The sequence below is a fragment of the Diabrotica virgifera genome, chromosome 6 (assembly GCF_917563875.1).
Source record: "Diabrotica virgifera virgifera chromosome 6, PGI_DIABVI_V3a".
NCBI lineage: Eukaryota > Metazoa > Arthropoda > Insecta > Coleoptera > Chrysomelidae > Diabrotica > Diabrotica virgifera.
The window spans coordinates 255599609-255624699 of NC_065448.1; the positions used below are offsets into that span (position 1 = coordinate 255599609).

The 25091-nt window shown below is 34.1% G+C and overlaps 1 protein-coding gene across 2 annotated transcripts in view; it reads right to left on the reverse strand.

Annotated features, from left to right (window-relative positions):
* Positions 1 to 25091, reverse strand: part of LOC114331538 (uncharacterized) — a 50468-nt gene that overhangs the window by 6490 nt on the left and 18887 nt on the right. The window contains exons 2-7 of one of the 2 annotated variants that reach the window (XM_028281132.2): positions 19371 to 19509; positions 11781 to 12105; positions 9653 to 10114; positions 6351 to 7970; positions 4482 to 5391; positions 987 to 1113 (exon numbers count right to left, since the gene is read on the reverse strand). In XM_028281132.2, the coding sequence (XP_028136933.2) occupies positions 987 to 1113; positions 4482 to 5391; positions 6351 to 7970; positions 9653 to 10114; positions 11781 to 12105; positions 19371 to 19481 (3555 nt within the window). In that variant the 5' untranslated portion in view covers positions 19482 to 19509. Of the gene's footprint in view, positions 1 to 986; positions 1114 to 4481; positions 5392 to 6350; positions 7971 to 9652; positions 10115 to 11780; positions 12194 to 19370; positions 19510 to 25091 lie in introns of those variants that run through there. The other variant, XM_028281134.2, reaches the window with a different exon arrangement.

Consider the following 25091-nt stretch of genomic DNA (forward strand, 5'->3'; position numbering starts at 1 on the left):
CAACTTATGGTCCACATAATTGGCACAATTCACTATACCATCAGTAAGTTTGAAACACATTTTTCATTGTTGGATAACACATGACCAAATAGGCCACATTCAGAACTTACTAAAGAAAACATAGCGGCGGTAGCGGCTGGTGTACGCAAAAAAAAAACGAAGAATCGTTTCGTCGCCGAAGAATGGATTCGTACAAAATTCAATTAGTACAAGATCTGAGGCCGATCGGCCTTCCAAGTCGTCACAGTTTCAGTAGAAGTGCTCTTGATAAGCTTGCAGAAGATCCACTGTTTAAAAAAAAAAAAATCGTTTTCCGATGGGAGCAATTTTTGCTTAATGGGGACGTGAATAAACAAAATTCCCACATTTGCGTTGATGAGCAACCTGAAGAGGTTCAAAAGTTCCCATTACATTCAGAAAAAACGACTTTTTGGTGTGGTTTATGGGCCGGTTCAATCGTCGGTCCATATGTCTTTAAAACATGCAGAGGCCAGCCGGAATGTTACTGCGAAGGGAGATCATTATCGCACGATGATAACGGATTATTTGGTGCCAGAAATTGAAGCTCTCCAAAAATATGGCGCCAATTGCCATACAGCCCGTGAAAGTTGGCTTTACTGCGAAAACGATTCGGTGAACAATTTATGTCACGCTTCAGACCAGTGAATTGGCTGCCTATATCCTGTGACATCACACCTCTAGACGTTTTCCTTTGGGGCTACCTAAAATCCAAAGTCTACATGAATAAACCGGCTACGATTGAGGCATTGGAACGCGTCATCGAGAATTGCAACTTCTAAATGGAACAGCTTAACCGCAGTTGAAAGACATTACCTTTAAGAAGTAATTGTAAAGAATGGTTCTTTTGTATGACAATAAAGATTTTCAAATAATATCAATTTTTTCATTGCTTTTTTTCTTTCTGAAGTGAATACTTCTGAATGAATCACCCTTTATATTAATAAATGATTTCACATCGTTTTTACCTGGGACACAACGCTAGATCTATTACTGGATAATCCTAAATCACTTGTGAACGGCGTACGCAGGGTAGGTTCGGTTCCACTAGCTTCGTGTGGATCAATACTTGTGCTGAGGTCCACTGAAGAATCACTAAAAGATGCAATTGTTTAGTCTACAAATTTTACTTTTAATGTTTTTTTTTTATTTTTTGTGAAAATGCTCAAATACTATCTAAATACACTTCTCCATAATATTAACGCACCGGAGATATTACATAAATAATTTTTAACATAATATAATACATATATAACATAACAAGTAGAGTAGTTCGGTGAAACTAAGGGTAATATGACCCTTATGTGCGCCAATGGTGAACATAAAATTCTTAATTGTATGTCAAAAAATGCGCAATAACTCTCTCTTAAAACCTACCAAATTTCATTTTCATATTTCAACCCGACCTAATAGAAGACATGAAAACCCTAGATATGCCCATGAAACTTATAAAACTTACGAAAATGACAATGGAAGGATCGACAGCAGCAATAATTACAGATAACGGTATCACCAAAAATATAGAAATAGCAAGTGGAGTACGACAAGGTGACTCTCTATCAACGTCATTATTTAATGTCGTAATAGAAGGAACAATAAGAGCTACATAAATAAAAGGTACAATTATAAATAACATCGACGTCGCAACTTCTGGCGTATGCTGACGACATAGCATTAATTAGCAGAAACCTGAACAGTTTAAAGGAAGAATTTACGAAGTTATGCAAGAAAGCATCCAAAGGGGTTTATAAATAAGTCAAAATAAAACAAAATATGTACCTAATATGCTCAAGAAAAAATCCAGTTAATGTGACAAGTTTAAATATTGGTGAAAATGAGTTTGAAAAGGTAGAACACTTTAAATATGTTGGAGTCTCAGTTAATGGAACTAATGATCATCATCATCATCATCATCAGTGGCGTTACAGATCTTTATGAACCAAAGCCTTCTTCAAAACGATCCTCCAATCGCCTCTGTCTCTGGCAACTCTTCTCCATGCTCTAATTCCAATAGATTTCAAATCATTTTCTAGGTTGTTTTGGTACCTAAGTCTCGGAATGGAACTAATGATAGAAGCATTGTAATCAGTGAACCAGGCAGGAAACAGAGCCTACTGGAAATACAATAACTTCCTCAAAGATAAGAAGCTTACTCAGAATACTAAACTCAAAATTTACAAAGCAGCAATGAGACCGCAGTAATCACATATGGTGCTGAAGTAATGTGTCTGACCCAGAAAAAGAAAGAAAGACCGAGGATCCTAGAGAGGAAAATAATTCGACGGATAGCAAGCCCACTAAACTTAGGTAATAATGAATTTAGAAAACTCATGAACCACGAAGTATGAGGACTTCTGAAAGGAGAAGACATCGTCAGATTTATCAAGGCACAGAGACTCAGATGGATGGGACATATAGAAAGGAGAAATCCAGATTGTAGAAGATGCCAAGTCACACAACCAATTAAAACCAAATGTTAATGCGGATTGATTCACCGCGACAAACGAATCGGAAGAGCCCAAAGAGGACGGCAATCACTTCGCTAGGAGTGTGGATGCCATGATGATGATGATGATCTCAACTGCTTTTAGAGCAATAAATAAATCGTCAGTTTGTAAGAAAAATTTCAACATCCCGTATCTCGGAAACGAAGCATTTGTGGACATATGTTTATATAGCGAACTGTCATTTTTTCATGCAGAATTACCCCTTAAAGTTTGTCGCACTTATTTAGAAACACCCTGAATTGATGAAGAACATGGCTAGTTGTTAAAGTACCTATCTTTTTTATGGTCCAACATAAGTGGATGAATCAAAAAACAAAATGTTGAAAAAAACATGAGGCTATAGTTGGGTTTTAATTTAAGTACCTATTTTATAAACTCTAGAATATTCCACAGGGTGTGGTGAACTTTGAGAAAAAAAAAACAGTTTGATTGGTACACTCGGTATACAACGACAATTTACCTATCTAGCAACAATATTATTAAAGCCAAAATGTTAAAGAATAAGGCTATAACATATTAAAAAAAGCACTTTAAATCACAACAGGTTTAGGAAATTAGAAACATAAAAAATGACTCATTTTTAAGGTGGTGCGTTAATTTTTTGGAGTAGTGTTTTTTGAGAAAGCCGTTTGGAAGCAATCCTATTAATAAACCAATAAATAAATCTGTTAATGCACATTCATTTCAGTTCAGAAAATTATTAGATAATAACAAAATTAATGAAATGATGTAAGTATCATTAAATGGAGGAAAATTTAAATAAATATAATAGTGCTAAGATAAATGATAGTATTAAGTTAAAAGAGGTACATACTATCGACTAATGATGCGTTCAGAAATATGAAGACTTATTTAGTTAAGTGAAGCATCTACGACCTATAAAAGGATATAAAGTAACTAAAACCCAGTGAATAAAAAAAATCAAATTCACTAAAGTTGGAGACATAATAGATTTAATTTTAATTAGATACAAAAATCAATTTGGATTTGAAATAATTGGTGACATTAAATCAGGCAAGATCATCTGAAGTGCGTTATACTAGAATACAAAATACTTAATTGATAACAATTAAAACTACAACTAAGAATATACACAAAAGCCTGTTTTAGTATGTATTATATCTCTCAAGGATTTTAGAGTTTTACTTTTTAACAACATAATATATATAATAGCGGTAATATCCCGGAGAACTGGCTGCAGTTGACATTTATTACAATCCCGAAGAAACCAAATGCCCAGCTCTGTAATGACTACCGACTTATAAGCTTGATCAATCATATCACTAAAGCGTTCGCCACGATCATTTGTTGCTGAAAATTTGTTAATAGCTTAACGGTGTCTAGTCGGACTGTCGGACAAACTTTGATATACGGGAACACTGGAACAGGGGAAGTTTTAAATGTAGAACAGGTCACAGGTTTCGAACATCAGACTACGAAATCGTCCTATGTATTTTGTCGGACAGAACTTGCAATTGATTTGTTACCTTTTCTTTAAACTCTCATCCAAAAATCAGACTGCTATTTACCACCATCAAAATTCCTGTCATTTGACATGTTCTACGTGTCGGACTTATTAAAATGCCCAACAAATTTGTCGGACAAACATTCTTTCATGTATTATATAACGTTTGTACTTGAATAAACTTAAAATAACTTGCTAGTTTTCACAATCATAAACTTGTCAGGATGAGATGTTCAACAATTAAAATCACGTTCCACAATTAAAACTTCTCCTGTTCCAATATTCCCGTACATCAAAGTTTGTCCGACTAGACACCGTTAAGCTATAGTCGGTTCGCTAAACTACACAATCAACGAAGTGATTCGCGAACCATTGTGTAAAGTCTGAACACAGGTTTACATTGGGAAAAAAAGTGTACCAGTTTTTTATAGCGGGAAGTGTACCAAATATTCATAGTGTTAATAAACTGTATTGAGATAGTTGGCACTTACCTAATAATACTTCTACAATCTGAAACAGCCACATCAAGCTTAATCCTATCTGAACAATCCGGAGCAGTTTTATCTTCTTCTGGATTTTCATCTTCCAGTAGTGGAAGTTCATCTTCTTGAACTTGTTCCTGAACTGCTTCTTGGGATTCCTTTGTTCGTCTTTCTTTTTCTTTAGCATTCATCTCATGACATTCGCATTTGCATTCGTCTGGATTAACATAATTGTACACGACACTTTCTTGTAACACGCTTTCTGGTACTTCAATATAACTCCTCGAAGGAAGAGTTTGAATCCTTTTTGGAGTTTTTCTTTTTTCCGGAATATCTTCGAAGTTAATCCAGCTCTTCTGGATTCCTTTAGGTGGCAGAGGGGGTGGAGTTTCGTTTGGAGTCGATCTAGTTATACCCTTTTCAGCAAATTCAAACCAATTTGTATTAGAATCCTTTTTTCTTGGAGATTTTACCTTACTCGTTTTGTCAAAAGATTCGTTTCTTGGTAGTGATATTTTAAGCTTTTCAATAGTTTTTGTTACACTTTCAATATTAAAGGAACCCATTACTTCTTCACAGTATTCATCTAAACAACTAGGGTTAATAGGTGTTGTAGACCTTGGCCTTTCTATGGGGCAAGTCTTAATCTCAAAAGTCGATCGTTGCTTTATTGGAACTATTGGTATCGCAGCAGATCTTTCCTGTGGCAGTGTAGTTGGAATGTAAGGTAGTTCATCTTCAAACGAATCTTGCTGCAGAACTATGGCTTTTCGTTCTGGCTCTGAGACATCAAGATCAAGTTTTAAGTCGACATCTCGTTTACTCTTGACAGAAGAATCTTCCGTCTCACGTTCAGATTCTGATGAATTGTGCTCATCAGCTGTTGAGCTTACTACCGAGCTGACGGAACTCATTGCACCTACAAAATCAAAGGTTCAATTTAAAGTTATAATATCAATATCAATCAATGCAGAATACGTAAACAACTTAAAATACGCAGACGACACAGTTATTCTTGCGGACAGTGCTGAGGTTTTGCAACGACTTTTGAATGTCATAACCAGAGAGGAAGATAGCTTGGGGCTTAATATAAACAAAAATAAAACAAAACTAGTGGCTGTTACACGTGTACCTACCAAATGCCGACATTGATATTTGTATCTATGTATAACAAACAGATACAACCCGTACAAAGATTCCACTATCTTGGTTGCTGGATAACAAACGATCTTGACTACGAGGTTGAAATACGTGCTCGTATAGAGTATGCTAGGTACGCTTTTCAAAGAATGAAAAAAATCCTAATAAACTTTACATCATCGTTGGATATCCGATACCAATTCGTAAAAACATTCATTTATTCCATATTGCTATACGAAGTGGAAACATATGGACTCACGGAATTACAAGTATGAGGCGTATAGAAGAAGCCTTTGAGATGTGGTTTTTCGAAGGATGCTGAAGATCTCTCGGACAGAGCGAGCACATGACCAAGAACTAGGTGCTGAGAAGAATGAGGACTGAGAGAAAACTCCTAAATATTTAAAAAACAGAAAAACGAGTTATCTAGGACATATTTACAGAGGAGAAATATATAACTTTTTACGATTCACAATATAAGGGAAAGTAGAAGGAAGAAGAGGTAAAGGAAGAAAAAATGATCCTGGCTACTCATTCGATACTAAGAACCGCTCAGGATAGAGAGTAATTTGCTGTAGTGATAGCCAACCTTCAGTAATGGAGAAGGCACCTTAAGAAGAGAGAAAGGTTTGTCGTATTAGAAGGGAGGGAGTTGATAAATGGCAGATATCTATAGTATATACCATTAATAATAATAAAATATAACAAATATATTAAAAATAAAATATTTATACGTACCTATGGATACTTGTGATATTCTTTTATCTACAGCAGTCTCGATTTCTGTGTGTTTTTGTTCTATTTCTTTTAAGCTACTGATACTTTTGAGTTTTTGTGATTTATTTACATCTTGCAGTCTTGTAGATATTATTTCTTTAGATGATTCCCTACTAATATGATGTGAATCTGCAACCTCTATAGCTTCTGTTTTCATTTCTACGATTCCGTTAATTTCTACCTTAACGCTTTCAGTGGGTTGTTTATCTTTAGGTAAATTCTTGGGTAGTTTTGTAGTAAATATCTCGTTTTCACCTCCCAAGTTCGTTGAAAATACTACGTTTTCACTACTGGTACTACTTTGACGACTAGGTTTACTGGTAGCCTTAGCAAGTGGTTGTTTTTTTTCTACAACTTGTTCTGGTTGAGAAATTTTTTCTGCAACAACTTCAACACTTCTGCTAGGATTCTCAATGACAGTTTCTTGAGAATCTTGGCTCGAAGTTTTCCAGTCATTAATAGATCTATTATCATAATAAGTAGGAGAATGAAGTGGTATGCGTACAGTAGCACATTCTAATGGATTTTCATAATGAGTTGGTTTCGACTCGTTAAATTTGAATTCTAGTTTACCTATGCCTTCACTACTACGGACTGTTTCTTGTGAGCTAGTTTCAGATTCAGACTTAACTTTATCTTTTTTACCTGATTTAAATAGTGATAGTACAGACTTATGCTTCGATTTGCTGTCAATACTCTCTGTGGAAGATGGTGCTGTGGATAGAGACGATTTATGACTTTCTCTATCTCTACTTTTGGATCTACTCCTGCTTCTGGTGCGCAAATTGTCACCAGCTTCTTTTAATATACCGGATATATGATTTTTTCTTCGACTACTGCCAGGTACAGAAGGAGATTCAGGACTTATAACCGCTTCTTTACTTTTAAATAAAGAAGCAAAGGATGATCTCCTCGAAACTGAAGGTGAAGGCGTAACACTTTCTACTGGAACATCAATAACTCCAGTGGAAATTTTCGGACTGCCGTTGGTAGCTGCAGAAAATATTTTATCGCTTTCTTTAATATATTTTATGGATTTATCGATTTTTAGAGGTTCACTAAAAGTCGAGACACTTTCAATTTTGTCTAGATCTAAAAAATCTGGTTTGTGTACATCTCCTGTTGGTGATTCCTCGGAGTAACATTTGTCCGGTTTTAGTTTTATTCGAATGTACTTTGGTTCTTCTTCTCTCTTTGTAATAGACGGGGATGGGGTAGGAGTTGCGGATTTACATCTCGGTTTTACTTCAGGTACTTTGGATTTACTGGTAGTTGCGGTTTTTGACTGGTAATTAGCAGATTTAACTTCTCTCAGTTTAGGTTTTCCCTTTACAGGAGCAGTTTGAGGGGTAGGAAGATCTGGAGGCAATGGTCCTTTAAGGGGAATGTAAAAATATTCGACACCACTTTGAGAGACAAAACGGCTTTTTATCTCAGAATTTGTATTATTGCTTTCGGAACTTGGTTTTTCAACTGTTATGGTTATCTCACTTTTGCTGTCTTCTTTTATTTCTCTCTTCCTGGCTGGCTTCTCAGGTTGAGATTTTGGAACTAGAGGTTGTGCCATTTCTACTATTATTCCTGTAAAAGAAATTAAGCTCTTTCATTCCTTCATTCAGTTTATAGTAAAGATTTGTTTATATTTGTTTACATCGTCATTAATTTTTTTATGACTGCTAAATTTCAAACAGATCGACTAAAGAGATCATAAGCTATTCGATCAATTTGCTTATCCCAGAGAGCGATTATTTAAACAAAAATGTACTTGCCCAAACAGTCACTCTAGAGTAGAGTCTATATTCTAGATATAGAGTCTAGAGGTATTTTGTAAATCGCAGTCGATTCTTTGAGGCTTCATTGTTAAGGCAATCTCTAGGCAAGGACTTTCGCCTAGAGGTTCGGTTAAGAAATTTACTTTTTGAAAATTATTTTAAATGTTAACTTTGATTTCCTGTTTAAATACTCGGGGATAGAAAGGGACATATTATTATAAAAGGTCTTATAGATAGCCGTTTTTTTTAACAAATAATGAATGTTGAATAGATTCAATAGAAGACTAAGTTTTTCAACCTAATAAAAATATTTGTAAATTAAATATTTTTAAAAGATTTTTAATTGAAAAACTTTATTGGCCCATTTCCTGGTGACAACCTCCAAGGCTTCTACAATATGCAAGCCAAATGGATACTGCAGTGAAGACTAAAGGGAAGGAATTCTACACTATGCAATTCACAACCCCCGTCTGCAGCGTGGTAAAGTTCCAACGGAAAATGGACCTAGTTACTCTATAGGAGTAATACTAATATAAAAATAAAAATTTAGTCTTTTGAAAAATTTGAAAAACTTAGTCTTTTATTTAGCAGATGCCGCTAGGCACCTACTACCGTCTCGTCAGTTGCGGTGGGAGATGGATATGTCGAAAATTTTTACCTGGGCCAGAGAAAAAGCAGCCTATGCAGTCTCTGATGAACCTCTAACAAGAGGTGAAATCGTCGATAAGGGTGCTGGCTGCACTCTCTGATCTGAGTAAAAATTAAGACAGTTTTGGTTTCGCACCGCAACTGAATGAATAAAAATGGTATACATTTTTATTTTTATATTAGTATTACTCCTATAGAGTAACTAGGTCCATTTTCCGTTGAAACTTTACCACGCTGCAGACGGGGGTTGTGAATTGCATAGTGTAGAATTCCTTCCCTTTAGTCTTCACTGCAGCATCCATTTGGCTTGCATATTGTAGAAGCCTTGGAGGTTGTCACCAGGAAATGGGCCAATAAAGTTTTTCAATTAAAAATCTTTTAAATAATTTAATTTACAAATATTTTTATTAGGTTGAAAAACTTAGTCTTTTATTTAGCAGATGCCGCTAGGCACCTACTACCATCTCGTCAGTTGCGGTGGGAGATGGATATGTCGAAAATTTTTACCTGGGCCAGAGAAAAAGCAGCCTATGCAGTATGCAGTCTCTGATTTTATATATGCTAGAATATTCCAAAGGGTGTTCCGAGCTTTAAGGAAAAAACACAGTATGATTGTTACTCCCGGTATAAAATATTGTCTAGCAACAATATCATTACATCGATTTTCTTAAATAATAAGGCTATAACGTACTAATAAACATCATTCAAATCGGACAACATGTTTAGGAAATTCGAGACATCTAACATGTCCCATTTTTAAGGTATTCCGTTAATTTTGCCGCTGTGTGTATTACCAAATCTACAAAACCAATAAACTTATGAAATAATAAAGATTTAACTGACCTTCAGCTAAAATTGCAGCCGTTGGATCGTGTTTTCTAGAAAGTAAAATTTTTTCCATAACTTCGGTTTCAACTTTGGTCCCTGTGTGATCCTCGTCTACTTTAGCAACCTCATTCGCGTTCTTTGTACCACAAAAAGAAGTTTCTAAAAGCATTTTATGCGGAGAAGAACATCTGGATAAGCCCGACTGTCCGGATAACATTGAAATATGGCTGGCGTTCGATAAACGACTTTGATTAGAACCTTGGCTGCCTATGCTAGATAACCTCGATGTTCTACCTGATATCGACAGAAGTACAATATCCGAACATTGTGAATCTTTTCTGGCTGTTACAGGCTCTTCTAGAATGGATGGAGATTGAGGTCTTCCTTTGCTGCTTCGTCTTCTTTCCACTGACATATCTTGAAAGTCCAATTCTTCCGTAGACGATCGAAGATCTAGCGCACCATCTTCTTTAAAACCTAAATTTATGAAAAATAAATAGATTGATAGGCACAATAAACAAGTAAGTAAAGATATTTTAAATTTTTTGAATCTATTAATTAGAAAACTGTTTAAAGAAAAATTGGAATATTTTAAAAGTTCTTTTTAAGATTTGATTATTTGAAACTCAATTTTAAAAAAGGTTATAGCTTCTCAGATCCAATTAGTTTTAGAAAGTCATAACGAGGTAAGTTTCTACTTCTAACTCCTAAAACTAAACTGCAAGCCTTTACAAATAAGAGGAAGCTTACTGGACTGAGTGAGCTGAAATTATTTGGAGAGGTACTGGAAAGAACCAATGAGGTTAAGTATCTGAGGGTAACCCTGGATTCGAAACTGAATTGGAATACATACTCATATTAAAAATATAAGCAATAGGGCTTAAGTGACTCTTCTGGAACTGCACACGAGTTGTAGGTAAAACCTAAGGATTGAAACCAAAGGTAATCTGTTGGTTATACACATCAGTGATACGACCGATAGTTACTTATGGTTCAATACTCTAGTAGAGAAAGACGGCTTTGCAATATTGTGTGATCACTCTTACCACCCTGCAAAGACAAGCACTTCTAAATATAACAGGAGCCTTGAATAGTACAGGAATGGCTTCATTAGAGGCTATCACAGATCTCTCTCCGCTGGAATTATATATTTCGGCGGTAGACTTTATGACCATCCTGAGACTCAAAGCACACAATACTTGGAGGCCGAATTATGTATTGAAGAATCTCTGATGGATCTAAAACTGCCCATGGTACTGGACCAGGAGTCTTTGGACAAACATGTAACTATAATAAATCTTACCGCCTAGGTCAATATACAACAATATTTGGTGGCCTGCATTGATGAAATCATTGATGAAGACTCTAAAGCTAAGTGAATTCTGGCTGTAAAGAACCCACTCACCAAATAAAAACTGGTGAGAGACTGCAAAGATCTCAACAAACTAGCAAAAGACAACAAAGCGTCTTTAATATGGGTGCCGGGTCATGAAGAGGTGCATGGGAACGAACGAGCACATGTGTTGGCGAAACAAGGCTCGAGAAAAACTTTTGAAGGCTCAAAAAAACCTTTGTGTGGAATCACTAAAGGTGCCACGAAGAACGAGGTACAGAAATGGCTGATAAAGAATCATCAAAAGAAATGGAGATCCACTCGAAGGGCAAATTCAGACAAAAAAAAAATAATCAAGAAAATTAATAAAAAGCTCTCGGAAAATTAAAAAAAAAAACAGTTTGATGAACCTCAATAAACGAGAGATCAAAACGGTCACTGAAATGGTGACTGGACATTGCCCTTTAAGAAACCACCTATATAAACTAGGTATGGTGAATTAACTATGGTGCATAAAGTGCGAAATGGAAGAAGACACTGCCATACACATACTATGCGATTGCAGTATGCTAAGTGATGTAAGGCAGGAATTCACTGGTCAACAGAGGTTTGAACCAGAAGAGATCCTAAAACTATCAATAAGAAAACTGTTGGCCTTCCAAGGTATGGTACAAAGGCCTTATGTGAAAGTGCTAGAGACTAACGAGTCTCGCCTGAGTTAAGAAGAAGGAGAAGGAAAGTTTATAAAAACATTTGAAATTAGTACGAATGAACCGAGGACTATAAGATATTATAATAAAATTGTATTACCTAATCCCAATTTGGCACTGTTAGGATCATGGGTATCATAAATTTCCCTTTCAGGACTGCTATCCTTACTATCATGATGTGAAGAGCTGCTGGCCCTCGAAATGTCAATTCGAGGCGTGGTCGGTGGCTTAATGTTATTCTTCTTTACCGTAGCATGGCTTGGAATAGGTGTGGCGCTGGACCCTATGAGGCTTATTCCCTTATGTGGAAATGCAGGCGACGGCGATCTATCAGTCATGGCTGGAGTAGTTGGTGTCAGATCCTCTCTTATACCCGGTAATCGGACCACGGAACCGGCTACGTTCTTGTCTTCGGGACTTTCAAGCTACGATACAAAATTGATTGCCATAATATTGATTGGAGATATTATTGTGCAAGTTTTGGGGGAGCTGGTTGTTTTTAACTAGCTGGATCTGCAATTAGCGGGAGCACTAAGTTAAAAACTATACCTATGTGGGGCAATTTGTTTGATGTTAATCACCAGCGCATGTGTGACTTGTATGAAAAATGGGTGTTCTTCTGTGAAATGACTTTGAATACATATTTAAAAGAACAAGTTACCAACTTCTGTATTTTCTTTCGTTAAGTGATATGCTGTGTTTATGTATACTTCCTCAAAGTTTTATTTTAGTGTTTATTTTACAAATAAACATTGCTTTTCGCTTAAATTAAATGTTCAACCTGTTAAGAGACAGATGGGTGGCAGCTTGAACATTGAAATTAAGCGAACAACAATGTTTATTTGTAAAATAACTTTTTTTCTGTTTTCTTACAGCAGTAGCATGTATTTTGAATTAAATAAATTACATACGTTCTTCTTTTTGTGTCAATTTAAAAAATTTTTGTTGAACACCCTAATATAATAAATAATTATGTTAATGTTTATATTACTGAATAGAACATTGAGTAACCTTTCAAATGAGCTAGCACACGACCCCTATTCTTATTTAAAAAATTCATCGATCACGCCATCACGCCCAGATAGATGACGTCACTAGTATGATGTATATGTCAAAAAATCATATCGCTGGCTTACGAAATAACGAATTTATTCCAAACATTTCCACCATACCTACTGTATAAAAATGTAAAGCAATTCAGGAGCATTGGTGACATTACCTTTAAAATGCGGTGTATGTACAACAAATATGTATGTATGTATATATACAGATATAGAAATCAAGAATATTTGTACAAAACAACATACTGTAACCAATATATTACTATTATGTATATTTAAGAGAATAAGAAAATGAAAATAATTTGTCTGTGCTTGTTTGTCGTGATTTTGTATCAACAAAAAATATTTTATATCAAATGTAAAAAATATAAATTAAAATTAAAAACTTATTATTTAGTACCAGTGGTGCACTCAGGGGTATTTTGGGGTTTCGCTCAGGCATTCCCCCGAATGCCAGTTTTTTACTGTTACTGTCTCTTTTCTATTTCCTTTAAATTATTTGTTCAAAAAACCTCCAACAAACAATACAGATAAATATAGAGAATAGTTTTTTAAACATAAAAAGAGGACTGATTATATTTGCCATTTGATATTGCATAATTTATATATCGACAAGTGGACCTCATGTCACCAAAGCAACTTACCATCGCATTGGAGCACTCGTTTAAAACAGTAAGCTGGACAGATAAGACCATACAAGTAGACGGCTAAAGACTTAGTAAATCTCGATTTGTTAAGAGTTTGAGAAGAGTACTATACTCTCAACAATTTGTTGAGAAAAAGATGACAGGTGAAGACATCGAAGAGTTAAATGAACTCCGAAGCGCTACACAGAAAGTGATCTTACACATACTTAAACTTAAATAACACAAAAATAATATTAAATTTTGTTCTAGGCAAAGGCGTTTAGATTATTAGAGCGGGGTTGGAATTTGTCGAGAAATATAGATAAATAGAAATACCTACTTATCTAGAATACGAAATAAGGAAGGGTAGAGACAATCAAACCTGTAAAAGTTAAAAATCATGTGAAAATGTGGAAAACTTTACTTATCTTGGAAGTGTCATAAAGGAAAACGGATGTACAGAAGACGGTATTCGTATGAGGATACGAAAAGCTCAACAAGCATTCAGCATGCTCAACCCTGTTTGGAGATCTGGCGAGTATACTACAAGGACAAAGATCCGAATATTCCAGTCACGGATCTCATGTCTGTTCTATCTACGGATGTGAAACCTGGAAGGTGACAAAAATCCTTACAGACACACTGCAGGTCTTTGTTAACAAATGTTTACGAATTTTTCTGGCCAAACATCATCAGAAACGAAGGTCTACTTACTACATCTGACACAGACACAACAAAAGAGGGTAGAAAATGAAATAAAGTTCAGAAAGTGGGGTTGGATCGACCACACGGAAATAGCCACAATCCCCAAGGAATAAGAAGAAGAGGTCGCCCAGCACAAACTTGGAGAAGAGCCATCATGGACGAGATAAGAGGTCAAGGAAAGTTTTGGAATGAGGTGAAGGCTTTAGATCAAAATAGAACCCGTTCGCGCGTTTTCACTGGAGCTTCCACTTAGGAGTTCTAGAACATTATTATTATTATAAAAGATCATATATTTAAAACCAGCGACCTAATTTTTATTCAACAACTTGGGACAAATTAATTTTCTACTTAATCACCATATAGGACATTTGTTCATAACATGTATTTATGTTGAAATATTTCCACCCCTCATCAATTTATAAATAATCTGTTTTGTTTCAAGAGTCTTAAGTTTTCAATAGTTTTAATGTAATTTGTATCTGCCTCTTTTCATGTTTATCTTTAGTGTAAGTATTAAGCACAGAATATTATTAACCATTTTTTGATGCGAAGCTAATAATATTAGCTGTATTATAGGCAACGAATATACAGTGAGCACGTAAACGTTGGAATAAATTCATTTTTTTGTGAATGAGCAATTTTGGAAATAAATCCGGAAACAGGTCGATCTTTATTTTTAAATTATGATTTTTTGGCATATATATCATTCTAGTGACGTCATCGATCTGGGCGTGATTAGCCCAGCTGCGTTTATAGATAGGGCCGCATTAAGTCTCGCTTACGTTGCACCATAATTTTCGATTCTTATCTAAGCAATCCACGTGGCAATTCCATTGTGCCAAGCTGAAAATTATTAATCTTCAATGGTGCAACGCGTATTATGCTTCATAAGCTGAGCTTCGAGCACGAGTCTTAAGCTTGAGATCTGTTGGTGCAACCAGGCATCAATTCTCTATTTAGCAATATAAACATTTATTTACATAATTATTTATACAGGGTGTCCAAAAAAATTTTTTTGAATTAAATTAATTGACACAGAAAGAAGAAAGTATGTAATTTATTTAATTCCAAATACATTTTACTGCTGTCAGAAAACAGAACAAAATGTTTATTTGACAAATAAATACTGTTTTACGTTTAAATCAAACTGCCACCACACCACAATGTTAAAACTGCCACCCACCTGCCATTTGGCAGTTTGAACATTTAATTTTTTAATTTTTAAGTCAAAAACAATGTTTATTCTTCAAATAAACATTTTTTCCTGTTTTCTCACAGCAGCAAAATGCTATTTTGAATTAAATAAATTACAAAAAAAACTAGATCCTTTGTAAAAGATATATTTAAACTTTTGAATTTTAAATATACCTTTTACAAAGGATCTAGTATTTTTATGATTTATGGTATACAGCCAGCTACAGGAATTTTATTTTCCTCGTGAATTTTAAATAAATTACGTACATTCTTTTTTGTTTCAATAATTAATATTTAATTCAAATTTTTTTTGGAAACCCTGTATAAATAGTTATGTTAATCTTACTACACACTACCCCTATTCTCGTTAAAACAATTATCTATTACGTCATCACGCCCAGATGGATGACGCCACTAGTATACTATATATGCCAGAAAATCGCAATATAAAAATAAAATTCCAACTGTTTAGGAATTTATTTCCAAAATGGCCCATTCATGAAAAAATGAATTTATTCCAACCTTAACGTGCTCACTGTAGATAGATCGCGGTAGTAACGATTTTTCCAACACACCCTTTGATACATTTATCTAACAACTGCTTTTGATCAATTTGGTGACAACATGACAACAATAAGTAATAAACAAAATATGCAAAATATTAAACGTATTTTTTACTCATAAACAATATACACTCCCCGGCACAAAATTCCGCCACTAAAAATTTTTGTTTGACAATTTATAACTTTATTATTTTCCCTCCGACTTTCAAGATTCTTGCATCAGTTTATAGTTACATGTATTGACGTCGTTTGTTATTATTCCAGTAACAAAAATTTTTGGCTTGAATGGCATTATACGGGGGTGAATGGAAGCGTTGTATTTTCTCCTAACTTTAATAAATTCTGTGGAAAAATTGAAGGGATTATTTGGTTTCATAGTCCTTTCGTATTATCTCGGAGGTATCCCTAAGATTTTGTTTTTTGAATTATCCGAATATCTCTTTTCTTGTAAAAGCTGTAAATATAGACACTGTTTTGGAGGTTTATTTAAATAAAAATATCAAACGTACTAAAATTAACAACACAAAACAAAATTACAACAAACCCAAACAATTAAGTAGCGGGTATGTCCTCTCGAAGCAATGACTGCTCGCAATCTGTTTAGCATCGAATGAATAAGATGTGTTATCCTTGTCTGGGAATAGCCCGATATTCCTCTACCAGTGCCAACCTTAACTGTATCAAATTTTCTGGAGGCCTACAATAAGGGCGAATAGCTATTTTCAATTCATCCCATAAATGCTCGATAGGATTGAGATCTCGGCTGCATGTGGGCCATTCCAATCTTATCAATCCAACCTCTATAAGTTTATCAAGTCAATCAGTGTTTTTATTTATAAAAAATTGTGCAGCTCTTATAAGAAAAGAGATATTAGGATAATTCAAAAAACAAAATATTACGGATGCCTACGAGATAATACGAAAGGCCTATGAAACAAAATCAGCTCTTCAATTTTTCCACAGAATTTTTTGAAGTTAAGAGAAAATACAACGCTTCTTTCACCCCCGTGTCATGCATCTAAGCAAAAATTATTTATAACCCGAATAATAACAAAGGAAGTCAATACATGTACCTACAAACTTATGCAAAAATCTTAAAAACTGGAGGAAAAATAATAAAGGTATAAATTATCTATCTTAAACAAAAATTTTTAGTGGCGGAATTTTGTGCCGCGGTGCTTATAAGTTATTTAAAAACACATAGGAAAATACGAAAATTGTCAGTCATCTTTGACAATTTTCACCCAATTTTAGAGCAACAATAATAATTCCACAATGTTTTTTAGCGACTTTAAAAACATAAAAAAACAGTATTTTGTAGAATGCTATTCTGTGCTTATTACTCGTAATAAAAAATTATTAATTAACTAACTGCAACTTCAACTGCTATTGATTATAAAAAATTTCATATCATTCTTTAACCCATTCATTCATACGACTGCATATACAGACAGGCATTTTCCTTTGTAAGTGTCTGCATATGTAGTCGTATCCATAAATGGATTAATATTAACATTAGTCGATTATATTATGTATGTTACTTTATAGAGGGTTATTCATTAAGATTGTCCAATCTCTGAGTTGTAGATTCTAGACCACAAAATATTAGACCCAAATCACTTACGCACATAAAAAATGTGGCTTCTTACTGAGTTACAGGGTGTTTTATTTATAAATTTAAAAACAATTTGTACTTTAAAACTATTTGACATATCCTTGTCGTACTTGGTAGGAAGCGTAGGTACTGCATATTCTACTAAGCTATGTTAAATAAACGTTTCTGCCTACTATCAAAGTCGTACGACAGGGGAAAGTGAATGGTTCAGCCTTCCCAAATTCTCGACCACTGATGAAATTGCTATTTTAGCATAATTTTTTAATTCTCCAATAATTTCCATGTAAATAACTTACTCTTTATTCGAAACGATAAAGTCATTATTTTTCGATTTATTTGGAGATAAAAATAAATGTTTGTCAGCTTGTTCTCGTTTGCGTCTAGTAATTTTTTCCATATTTTTTAGAACCAGCACTGCTTTCCCCCACTAAAATCAGGTTTTCGCCATAGCCATCCATAAAGGTGGGTTGACATTACTAGTGAAAAACGAACGTGGCTAACGCTTACGTATTTTGCCCGTGCTATTGTTAGATATTTTATTACCTATTCTCAAACTTGAGCAGTACATTTGCATTTACCCAATGCATGAATGCAAATATACTGCTCGAATTTGAAAATAGATAATTTTATTACCTATTCTCAAACTTGAGCAGTACATTTGCATTTACCCAATGCATGAATGCAAATATACTGCTCGAATTTGAAAATAGATAATAAATTATCTAACAATAGCACGGGCAAAATACGTAAGCGTGAGCCACGTTCGTTGTTCACTAGTAATGTCAACCCGCCTTTAGGCTTTAGGCTAAAGAACAGTAAAATGAAGCGGCAGTAACTGCAGTAAAAAGCATGGCCAGACGGGGATGTAAATTACGGCGTGTCGCGAGATGTAAATATAGTGTTTTGGTCGTTGTTGTGGCTAGATGAGCTACAAATTAGGACCCAGTCCATTCGCTTGCGACATAACGCCGAAGATGGGCCCGTTCGATGTTGCTAGCGATATTTTACAGCTCAGTCTGGCCATCCACTACACTCACCGTGGGAGGGACCTCCCTCATTGGTCGTGACCCCATATAATTGTAGTATTGTCCTCGCCATTAATTCATTAGGTTTGGCATTTGTTTTGACACTGACACTCAGTTTTATAAATATTTTGATAGTTGCTATTTCTGACTAATATTTGAGTATTTTTGTTTTTGACAATTTTGAACTAATATTTAAGTGTTTTTGTTAAGCAGGCAGCTTTGTTAATAGCTATTATCCTTACAATAAAATGATCTTGACATACACGAAGGCCTTGTGTATTAACTGTAATGTTTCGAAGGCTCGTGTAACTCGAAGGCCTTGTGTAATCTTGAACGTTTTTTCGGCATTCAAGTAACCAGTTTAAACGCTGGTTTTAATCGACTGGTAATTCAATAAATATTTTATTGGGGTTTTTAATAGTTGTACTTTTACAAAATGGCACTAAACAACACTTACAGTGTTTTACTTTATTTTCCATAGTAAACCAATCTCAACAAACTGGTATATATTATTCCAATGACATACGATAAATTTCATTAAAATATAAATATAACCATAAACATAAATATAAATTAAGTATAATTATGTGATGCCACGGGTGGTTTGAACTATTTTAAATACACAGAAGATTTTAAATTTGTACTTCTAAGTTATTATGAGTTTTTGAAGCATGAAATTGTAGAAATCTCATTTTTAAACAAAACTGAATATTATTATGTAATAAATAAATGTGCAAGTTTCCTATTTTTAGTTATTCAACATAAAATAAACGATAATTTGCTCTTGTGGTTGATAAAACAGTTAACAAAGTTGCAGTTGTACCTAATTAATATAGACATATAAGTACTTAGTAGATACATAGTGAAAGAATAGAAAGACTAAAGAAGGTGTGATACGTACACGAGATCTCACCTCGTCTGAGAGATCCTCGAAGGAGGCGAAAGGGGCAGGTCCCATGCGCTTCTGACGTCGGGACGACGACGTCCCACTTGCAGACGTCGGCATCGACATATCTCGAATACTACTGGGTGTTTACGTACTGCATGGCAAGCAAGAAAAAGGGGTGAAACATACTTAAATACTAGCTACTTTAATATCAACTAATTACAATGGTCGCATTCAGGAGATGAAAAAGTGAGGGAGCAGTTCCCTATGGAGCGGTAACAGTTGTGTTTCGTCTTGTGAACGCTTCGCTCCCTAAATTCGTTACTTCGCTCTAACACTATTCTTATCCTATTCGTTAACTTTCTGTTATATTATGTGAGGTTATATATAGTTGCCTCTGTACAATAAATTGTTTTTTACTTCATAATCATGGTCAGAGAACATGAAGGTCATGGATTGTTTACCGCCTGAGCTATTTTCCAATTGCTAATTAGTACTTGACGCATCTTTCAACAAGTCTATTGACAAATTCACAAAGTAGCATACGTGTTGAACGGACGTAGCGGAATTAGAATTAGCTCTTTGTCATGGCGACTAGGGATGGCGGTTTTTGACAAAACACCGGTTTTCGGTTATACCGGTTTTTTTGCTTATAACCGGCCAAAAAACCGGTTTTTGGAAAAACCGGTTTTTGGTTTTTTTAATCCAATAGGTTACAAAGTTACATTTACAATACACTTTAGTTTGCGATACTCCATTCGACTCGATATCAATATGATCAAAATTAGTACTATCGAAAGAACATGTATTACTTTTAACACGTTTGTATATTTGTAGAATAGGTACATTTTAACTCATTTAATAGTTTATGTATGAGTGTATCGTTTCGAAAACGTAGCGAAATTCTTGAAGATTTGTATTCGTAATCAGTAATTCGATAATCATGGTCAGAGCATTATTTTTGGTAATCAGAAAAAGTCATTCACCCACTTTCAATGTCAAGAGTTAAGTGTGAAAAATAGATAATGTTTGCGTCTAATTCAACCAGATCACTTCTTATGTAAATATTATGATTACAAATCCCTTTCCAAGGAAATATTATCATAAAACTTAATAATTGTTTCTGGCTGATGTGAGATTGCACTTTCAGTTTGCTTCTGTATTTTATAAAATAAAATAAAATTTGAATTATGGTTTTGTGTGGAATAATTACTTGAGAATAATAATTATGATTGGGATCCAAAATAATACCTAACCTAATCCTAATCACCGTAAAAACCTAATAACCGGTTTTTACTTTAAAAAGAAAAAACCGGTTATAACCGGGACAAAAAACAACCGGTAAAACCGGTTATTGCGATGTAAAAAAACCGGTTTTAGGTTTAAACCGGTAGGTTTTTCCCATCCCTAATGGCGACCGTTCCGTAACACGTTCCGCAAGTAGCGCCGCATTGAGAGAATGTACATATTCCGAACAGTTGAGGAACCGCTCCGTCACTTTTTCGTCTCCTGAATGCGACGAAATATCTTGAAATTAATTTATAAACTTAACAGATATTTTCAGTAAGAGTAAGAAAAGTAGATAAGTAGATATTGCTATTTCTAGATGTTCCAAAGCCAGGCGATAAGCTCCATAAACATAATGTTAGAGGTAATGAGTATTTTATATTCTATTGGATTATTAAAATGGATGATTTCCACTCATTTTTCTATAGTGGACTTTTTACCTGAACATCATCCTGAACACAGTGCAAAAAGTTGTAAGTCTCTAGGTGGTGTATTTAAAAATCGATTTATTTTGTGCTAAATGCCCTGGTCTACAAACAGGCCTGGATCTGCGTACCAAAAAAAGTTTATTAATAACAACCTGAAAATTTGTTAATAGCTTAACAGTTTCTAGTAGGACAAACTTTGATGTATGGGAGCACTGGAACAGGGAAAGTTTTAATTGTGGAACGTAATTTTAATTGTGAAACGTGTCATCCTGACAAGTTTATGATCGTGAAAACTAGCAGGTTGTTTTTAATGCTGTATCAATAGCAAACTTTATATAATATATAAAAAAATGTTTGTCCGACAGACATTTGTTGGGCATTTTAATAAGTCCGACACGTAGAACATGTCACATCACAGGAATTTTGTTGGTGGTAAATAGCAGTCTGATTTTTGTATGAGAGTGTAATGAAAGGGTAACAAATAAATTGGAAGTTCTGTCCGACAAAGTAATATTGGCTATTAGTAATAATAAGTGGCTATTAATAAACTTTTTTTGGTATGCGGGATCCAGTCCTAAAATTATTATAAATTATTTTAAAGTAGTATTCAATTAATTAGTAGTAATATGTATTTATTTAATATTTAATATTAATTTGTTTTAAATGATTCATCATAATAACACATACAAACAAAAATAAAATAATAAGCTTTATATAGCTGTATATTATGTATTGTAATTTATTGGGACATAGTACCTAATGATTGGATTTATTTTTATTGGATATAGGTATTAAAAATATATTTGATCGGTGTATTTGTTTGCTCAGATTATGTAGGAGATATTACTGATTTTACGGTAAGGTTCAGATATATCGAAATGTTAGCTTTCGGGATTTTGAAGCTGTAATCGTTAGTACAAATAGTCATAACATGCTCGTTTTTTCTAACAGGAATAAAATTATTTTTAATATTTATCAAATAAATATCTTAAAACTTTATTAAATATGTATTCTGTTTTATTAAATAAAAAATAAAACTTTTTTAATCATACTTAGTGAAAAAACTGATTAGTTATTATAATCTGTGCAATAAAATTTTTATTGCATTCTTCTGTTATTTTACTACACAAATCGACGATATATTTGGCCCCCTGTTCTGTGAGATTGTATTGAATTTGAAACAATTGCGTATTGTACTACTACTAGACAAAGAGGAATAATTGGGGTTTAAAAGTGCCGTATAAAAGTTCCGATCGTGCTGGAATAATGTTTTTCAATCAACTTCCATTCAGTGTAAAAAGCGGGACGAATCTCAACATATTTAGGTAAACATTAAAAACGTTTCTAATTTCAAAATTTTTATCCGGTTAAAGGTTATATTGTATACGGCATGTCCTATATTATGTATACGGCATGAAAATAATCTAAAATGATGAATAAATCCAGATTTATCGAAACGGAAAATATCGCAATCAGCCGGGGCCTGTTTCAAGGAGACTCGCTGAGTCCATTGTGGTTCTGTTTAGCTATTAACCCCTACAGAAGTAGAAATTAGGAGGGGAGTTAGACCAGGATATGTTCTGTCGCCTCTGCTGTTTAATCTTTACTCCGAGTTTCTATTTAAGAGGGCACTGGAGGATTCCAACGATGGAGTAAAGGTAAATGGTGTAAACAGCATCAGATATGCCGATGATACGATGTTGATTGTGGATTCCGACTTGGGTCTACAACGACTCATCGACAAGACCAACTCGACCTGTGAGCAATTTGATATGAAATTAAACATTAAAAACACCAAAACGCACCTCAACCTTGCGCAATAAATGGGCACATTTTAGAACAGGTCAATAGATTTAAGTACCTGGTACGTTAGATCGATAGCAGCCTAAATACTGATCTAGAAATAAAATCGAGGATAGAGCAGGCCAGAAAATCTTTCGAAAAAATAAAAAAACTGCTTTGTGATTCTCGAATAAAACTCGAAATTCGACTACGTTTATCAAAATGCTACGTCTGGTCGACTCTTCTCTATGCAGTTAAAACATCAACGGTAAATAAATTGGAGGCATTTGAAATGTGGATCTACCGGAGAATCCTCAAAATTTCATGGACTTCGCATGCCTCAAACGAAGAAGTGCTGCATAGAATAGGAAAGAAACGAGAACTTTTTAACACAGTGAATGTTAGAAAAACATCATACCTAGGCCACATAGTGAGAAATAATAAGTAGCAATATGCTTTACTTATAGTGAAAGGAAAGATCGAGGGCAAGAGAGGACTAGGAAGGAAAAAACTATTATGGCTCAGAAACATCCGACAATCGACAGGGCTAAATTTTGAACAGCTAATAAGAACGGCTGAAGACAGAGAAGAGTTTGCAATTGTAGTAGCCAACCTCCATGCAGGAGAGGGCACTTTAAGAAGAAGAAGAACTGCTTTACACACTACTGCTCAAAACTCATTCGCACCTGTTTCAGTTACAAGATGAATAGCCTACAAAATACAACACAATAAAGTAAATAAACTGATTAAGCTAGTCGTAACAGCTAATTTAGAAGAGATGGATGAGCCAATTAGTGTGATTAATAAAAAGAATAAGGTATGGATACTAAAATGGATCGATAGAAGAGATAAACTAGAAGCTACCAATTATTTTCTGAAGAAATTAGCATTGAAGGAACTCAAAGAATACTTCAATATAGGTAGTTGTCTGAAAGTTGTCTAAATTTTATTTTAATGAAGATAAACTTAAACACAGCGGAGATACTCTTTTAAGAAACTCGATTGTTCATGTTCTAAATACATAAATAAATTAAATTTAAATTTAAAATAAATTTTCATGAATGTATTTACGATTTCTTTGCTTTAAAACTATAGATTATTGTTATTTCCTAATGAAGAATCATTCTCTATTGAAAAATTAAAAGCAAACGAACTTATGAACTCTATATTTTTATTAAAGTCATTCAAAAAGCGAATATATGCCCTAATGTATTTAACCTAGATATCGCTAGCACTGAATCATTTTCATGTCCTAAATAGATCAGGAGATAGTCTATATTCGGTTCAAAGCAAACGTACCTATATAAATAAGTAATGACCCAAGGAGTATTATTCTGTCTCGTGAAATTTTGTTGAACAGACTGAATTTGCCCGTAATATAATAATCTGTTAGCGGTTATATTTGTTAAATACATTAATCACAAAAATTATCGCATAATTTTTGAAATAAAGTTTAAAAATAATTTTTAATTTTTACCAAAATGTTATAATACTCGTCTATCGTCTTCTTTAGGTGTCTACAAACCTATAACTTTTCAAGTTGAAGCGTGTTTTTGCAGAAAAAAAAAACAGTAAACAAAACGTTGTTAAAACAGAATCTTTATTTTGGACATTTGTGTTTAGATTTATTATATGTGTTTAGATGATTTTGGAAATTCGGTTAGAAACATATTAAGGAAATTTGGAACCAGAGCCAGAATGCCTGCTACTGATCCACTGTTAACGAGGGCGCACCGTATTAGTAGAGGATCCGATGTAAGGTCGATTTGCACCGATCTGTTTAAAGGATAAAAATTATTGGACATGTAATTTAGCATGTTAACAATTACAAAAAACAAGGGTTGCGCGATCTAATCTTGTTCTAACTATAATTAATTAATAATTAAAAAATGACACTGTTTTATGAATTAAAAAAAAATCGACCCATGCAGATATTATTTCAGATTTTTTGGAGCATTCTAAACAAAAAAGTTCTTTTATAATTTTTCTCTAAAGTTGATCGTTTTCGAGTTATAAACAATTTAACACTGAAAAAAGAACAAAATATGACAATTTTCAAGGCTCATAAACACAAGTAAAAAATATCATTTTTGTAATCATTAAGTAGGTACATAAATTCAAGTTCAAACCTTTTTCTATCAGGTCTCGATAAGAATTTTAGCCATGTTTTATTCTAAAACAAATTTTTTTAATTGTTTATGAGGAAGGTTTCTTATGGGGAGACGGGCATTAACAACTA